General features: G+C 40.3%; 1 protein-coding gene across 1 annotated transcript; it reads left to right on the top strand.

Moving 5' to 3' along the window:
* The first annotated feature begins 2,137 nt into the window (after positions 1–2,137).
* Positions 2,138–2,677, top strand: LOC130975028 (uncharacterized). The gene has a single exon (XM_057899864.1). It carries the CDS (start codon positions 2,138–2,140, stop codon positions 2,675–2,677), a length of 540 nt encoding a protein of 179 aa, XP_057755847.1.
* The last annotated feature ends 3,898 nt before the right edge of the window (positions 2,678–6,575 follow it).

Genomic DNA, 6,575 nt, shown 5'->3' on the forward strand with positions numbered 1-6,575 from the left:
GCGTAGGGGCAAGGTTACAAGACCATAACACCTCGGACTCCAGGTCGGTAAAAGGAAGTCGGACACTCAGCTTAGAGAAAAAACAATCATAAGCATAAAAGAAGAGCTTCTCGGAACTATCTAGGGGCGGGAAGCACACTCTCTCCTCGGAATCCGGGGCTACTAGTTCATAATCCCTCTCAGACTCTCTATTTTCACATATGCTACAGTGCCTACGGAACCTAGCTAAATACTCAGAATCTACCACAGAAGGGACTTTTAGAGGAAGAGGGTCTACCCAACCAAGACCACTTGGAATCTTGGTCGACATCGCTTGAAGAACCTTTCGAGACATAAAATTCTTACCTACAAAGAAGAATACAACAGCAAGCAAAAATCACATAAAGAAGACAGCAAAAAAACCCATTCAGCAAAACCCGAAACAAAAAATGCCAGAGAACGAAAAAGAGCCCCCCCCATATGCAAACAAACAACGGCGGCGCCTCTTTTTGGGGCAACCCAGGCATAAAGAAAAAAAAGAAACAAACAAAGAGCCACACAAAGAACAGAAGCATATAATCACAAGAAAAAAGAAACATGGGAACAAACCTGGAAGAAAGAAAACGAAGGCGAAGAGCTCCGAGGCAAGGAGAACGAAACGGCGACGCAGAAGAAACCCCGGAAAGACACACGGAAAGATTCGGGGAAGAAGAACAAAGAGAGAGAAGAAGCGGTGCTCGAAAAAAGGAGATGGCAAAAATTAGAAAAACAGGAAGGGAGCAGAATAAACGAAGAAAAAGGAAGGGAGCAAATAAATAATGCCTTCACAGAGCACGAACGGAAATTGAGGAGAAACGGTAAAATGCAATGAATGCAGGAACGGCCATTTTTGAAATTTGAAAAACTACTATGCCCGAGCTCGACCTCCCAAAAAGGACGAACTCGGGCAGGGGCACTGTTCATACCCTGACCGGGCTCCTCCAAACTCGGTCAGTTTATAAAAGGTCCGACCTCGTCATAAGGCTCACGCCTAAAGGTCGGACCTCGGACGAATAAAGCAAGGGAAGGCCCATCAAAAGGAACGCAGCCCAAACCTAAAGGCCGAAAAGGCCTAGCGAAGGCGGTTCCACAAAGATAGGGATAAAACTCCCGAAAGATAAGATAAGATAAGAATATCTTATCCAGGGAAGATCACGGCCAACTACTATAAATACACTGGAGCACCCAGGTATGGCATTCATTCCACATTCTACATATATCTGCTTGAACCCATGCTAACTTAAGCATCGGAGTGTCATTGCAGGTACAACCACCAACCACTCCGCATATCAAAGCTCGGGTCCCTGAACCCCCACCTCGGGCCTCTCCAGACGACCGAGCTACACGTTTCAGGTAACCCTCGGAACAGTTACCATATTGAGAACCTCTGGTTCTCATTCTATACGTTGTTGTTATTTTTTAGATGCAGGTCGCAGCCCACCTCAGTGAGTTTTTTGATGGTAGCAGAGCGGAGGATCTTATTATTAGGGTTATTTTGATTAGTACTCTCACTTTTGTATTTACTTTTGCCTTAGAGGCTTACTTTGAGAGTGATATTCTGTATAAGCTATCTACTTTCAAAACTCTGTATTTCTGTATTTAACTAGTCGGCCCAAACTCCGCGGGCTGTGACTAGTATCTTATGATTATTATACTCTTACATAACTACATATATCTTGATTTCTTATATAGTAGATCTTGACCTTTACGCTTATAGTTTCGTGTGAACATTCGCGCTTTGTGATTCTGTATTTGAGCTTATTTCCTTCATCGGGCTTCTAGAATTATTATTCCTTATATATATTTATGTATAAGCCTTAGGATTTTGTCAAAACCCTTGATTATCCTTTGCTTTATAGCATGAGGTAAGGCTTAGGGTAATTAGGGTGTTACATTTAGTGGTGTCAGAGCGGTTCGTCCTCGTGAGCCTGAGGGGTTGACTGATTGTTCTTCATTGTATACTTTGGGTCATTTTTCTGTCATGCTATTTAGCCTATCTGCTTGATATTTCATAGCATGGTGGTTTGTGAGTCCCTTTTTGGGATAATTAAAGCACTAGACTTTTGATATTGAGACTGATCACCTTGATATCAATTGTTTGGTGTAGACAGGACCCTGAATGGCTACTCGCAGACGAGGTTGTACTCGTACTCGAAGAGAGAATGAAAGTAACCCGTCGACGGACAATCACACTGAATTCATGGCGGTGATGGCCAACTTAGCTAATACCATGGAAGCGAATGCTGCTGCAACTTTACAAGTTGTGCAGAGATTGGGTCAAACTGCGGGAAACGGTAATGGAAATATGAACAAAAATGGGGAAGGAGACGGTAATGACTTGGGAGGTGCTCCAATGACTTTGACTTCATTTCTGAAGGTTCATCCACGAAGTTTTAGAGGTTCGACCTACTCAACTGAAGCGGAAAATTGGTTCCGAGCTTTGGAGCGCGTACTACAGGCTCAACATGTCCCGACTAACCAATACGTGGAGTTTGCGGCTTATCAACTGTTAGGAGAGGCACAATATTGGTGGCAAGGAGAGTGCCAGTTGATGCAACTTTCGAACGCAGAAATATCTTGGGATGCATTTCAAATGGCGTTCTACAAGAAGTACTTTCCTGAATCTGCAACAGAAGCGAAGGAGTTGGAATTTATGTAACTGAAGCAAGGTTCCTTATCTGTGGCAGACTATAGTAGCAGATTTGAGGAGCTCTGTAGGCTCTCTAAGGTGTGTCAGGGTCCCCCGGAGACCTATGAAAGTTGGAAGTGCATCAAGTATCAAAGGTGCTTGAAGGATAACATCATGACTGCTGTGGCTCCTTTGGAGATTCGGATTTTCTCCTATCTGGTGAACAAGGCGAGAGTTGTCAAGGAATATGCACAGACGGTAGCCTCGTCAAGGGACACTCGTGGAGGAAACAATAATAGGGAACATGACGATTACCTTGGACCAATGGGACAAAATTTCAAGAGAAATGGTGAAGGGAAGCGGTCAAGAGCTTACTCCCCTGATATGAAATATCAGGAGTGTGGGAACTACCATCCAAATAAGCCATGCCGGTTGGGTATGAAACTATGCTACAAGTGTGGTGCACCAGGACATTTGGTTAGAGATTGTCCACACCGAGGAACACATGAGGCGGGCCGATCACAACAACAGGTTTGAGTTAATTATGAAGCTAGTAACCAAAACTTAACTTATTTTCATAGTATAGACTATCGCCATTCATGTTGAAAAAGTTTTAAAGCTTAGAATGTTTTTTAAATTTGATTTAGAGCTTTGGTTTAAATGATTTGGTTTTGAAATTAGGATTGGAACTTTTTTATTAAATGATATGATTTAAGAAAGAAAGTGATTTCTATGATTTTGTTAACTTGTGAAATTGGTTTATAATTTAACTCATTGAAAGGGATTCAAATTGAAAGGTCCTGATTTAAGGATTCCAATAAACCTAGAAAAATCATGCTTTAAAGTGATTGATTTACAAATAAATAATTTTTTGACTCTTTTGAGAAGCTTTTAAAAATGGACTCATTTAGATTGAACTTGTTTTAAAGGTTTTGAAAAATACTACAAAATCGGTATTTGGTTTAACAAAAATTTTCGGATTCAGAATGTCGATAATCAGAGTGACGCAGCGGAAGACAAGAGAGAACATCGACACGGTAGGATGATAATGAATGAGATGCTTTGGCAACTTATTAGGTTGATAATGTTGATAGTAGAATGCTTCGTGAAGAATATATATATATTATCGCGTGAATCAAATTTTCGAGGGCAAAAATTTTATTAGGAGGGGAGAATGTAAGAACCGGAGTTTTTACATAAAACCATTTTAATAAAATAATTTTAAGTGGCCGGAGTAGATTCAAAATTTAGAAGTTTTAATTTGAAAATATAAAGGCGAAATTTGATTTCAATGAATTTTTCTGAGTTGGAAAATGTATCCTTTTCGAAAAGCTTTTGTAAAAATACGTACTGGCGCTTAAGCCGGCAGTACCAGCTCTAGTCTGTCCATTACCGTGTATTTTGCAAAATAAGATTTTGAAAATTTATTTATTGTTTCGAAAGGACAAAAATAATTTAGAATGGAAAACCGGACACTAATCTTAAAGGTTTTGGCCCAAAGTGGGCCAAACGGACCAAAAACTCTAACGGGTTCGACCGGGCCCAAGGCCCAACATATATATGCTCATTTAATGACCTTTTCAGCTCATTTTCATCCTTAAATAAGAGAGAAAGGTGCGGTTTGAGAGAAGAAAGGAGAAGAGGTGATGTTCCTATTCATATCCACCTTCCGGGAGCCATATCTTGAGCTACGGAACTCCGATTGACAAGCCGTTTGCGGCCACGCAAAGCTCTCATCAAGCTCTTCATTTCTATCTATGCAAATTTGGTAAGAACTCAAAGCTCAAACTCCAGATTCCAGCCCTAGAAGTTCTGCACTTTTGGGTTTGATTTTTGAGTAGATTTTGGTTTTGGTTGTTTAGGTGATCTCTAGTAGCGGGTAATTGTCGAGTTTTGCCCCAATCATCATTGGATATGGTAAGGTTTCACCAAACTCTTGTGTTTAGTTATTTTGTGTATCTTAGGTTTTGATTTTGATATATATATATATATATGATGTTAGTTTGAGCTTTGGTGGCTTGTTGGTGAGTTGAAAGATTGTTGGAGTCCAATCTTGGTGCGGTTTGCTTTTTGGGGAACGGCCAAGGTATGGTTCCGGTCTCCTCTATGTAATATGTAATATCACTGGACACTTAGGCTAGTTGACCTTAAGATAGGTTGAAGGATGTGATTATATGATTGATTGTATATAAATGTATACTTGATGATGGTTTGGATGTAGGATGAATGAGTTTGAATGTGATGATATATATATTGTTAGATGATGATTATTAATTAGTTGTGTTGGTGGGTGTTGAGATTTGAAGATGGATGTTGATGATGATTTTGATTGTTGGTTATTATGGTTGATGATGATTGTTGAGAATTATTGGTGTTGATGTATTTTATGATGGATTTGGTTAACGTCAGATATTGTTTGGTGATGATTACTGGAATTGATGAGGATTTGTTTTGGTTGTTGAGGTTGTTGTTGGTTGATGATGATTATGAGTGCAAATTTATGATTGAATTGGAAATTATGGATTGGTAGTGATATATGGTGTAATGGTTGAGTAATTTAGGTGTGAAATTGAGGAGAATGATGTGAAATGGTTAGATGTTGTGTGTGGTAATGTTTTATGATGATTGAGCATGTTTTGATTTGGTTTTAGATTGGGGTTTGGTTAAAATTGAGGTTTTGAGGTTTTTGGTAAAAACGGATTTTTGGTGAAAAAATCTGAATTCTATGCATGCTGCAGAATTTTTTAATTTTTGGTTTGTGTGCGCACGCACAGCCTTGTGTACACGCACACACAGGGGAAGGCTTGTTGATGAGAGCGCTAGCACGACATGTGCGGAATCACAACCACTGAAGTTTTGCAACCTGTGCGCACGCACACGTTGGAAGGTGCACTTTGTTGAGGGTGTTCGCACGCCTTGTGCGAATGAACAGAGTTAAAATTTTTACTACCTGTGCATACGCACACCTCTATGCATACGCACACATTTGAAAACATTCCTGGGCATGCGCACGCACACCGCTATGCATACGCACATGCCCTATTTTTTAACTAAAATCTTTTTTTGAACTATTTCGCCTTCGCAACAAGCTTGTAAACTTCTGTGACACCTATTTAATACTTTTTGGCTTGTTTTTGGATGTTAACCATAGAGAAGGTCTTGGGTGAAATTATTTGGGTATTACCTTGAAAGGTTAGAGAACAGATGTTTAGGTTTCTGGTGTGTATTGAGAACGATTTTGGTTGAGAGAGAAGGAAGAGTAGTGAACTTGGTGATTACTAACATGGAATTGAGAAACTGAGGAACTAATGAGTTTGGAATAGAAATTATGAATGATTATGGTTGATGGAATGAGTATGAGTGAAAATGTGCTATGAGGAGTGGCCTCTGAGATTGAATATGTGATTACGATATGCATTGTTTTCCGTTATAGGACTGTGGCAGTCTCCCGCCCAAGTTTGGATGTGAGGGTTGAAGCTGGGCTTCCCACTTATATGTATCGCTCAAGAGGAAGGTGCTAGGGCACTCTCCCTCAGAATGTTTTCCTCTGAAAGAGAAGGTGGTAGGGCTCTCATCCCTCAGAATTTTTCTTCTTGAGCATGGGTTTCTCTCTGGTTACAAGGTGGTACGTCACTAACCCACGGAATCATGCGGCATTCTGAGGAAGGTGGTAGGGCACTCACCCTTGGAACGGTTCCCTCTGAAAGGAGAAGATGTTAGGGCACTTATCCCTCGGAATTATTCTTCCTGACTATGCACAATAGAGAGACTAATCTGGAAGTTGCCGGCCGGATTTTGAGTCGGGCTTGGCACTATAACCGACATGTGATATCATAGCCAATAGGATAGACATTCATCATATGCATCTTCTATATGTTTTCTTGCTTTGATTACTTGAGTTTGCCAAATTGTATAATTTGCCTATTTG

Source organism: Arachis stenosperma, chromosome 4 (assembly GCF_014773155.1).
Source record: "Arachis stenosperma cultivar V10309 chromosome 4, arast.V10309.gnm1.PFL2, whole genome shotgun sequence".
NCBI classification, from domain to species: Eukaryota; Viridiplantae; Streptophyta; class Magnoliopsida; order Fabales; family Fabaceae; genus Arachis; species Arachis stenosperma.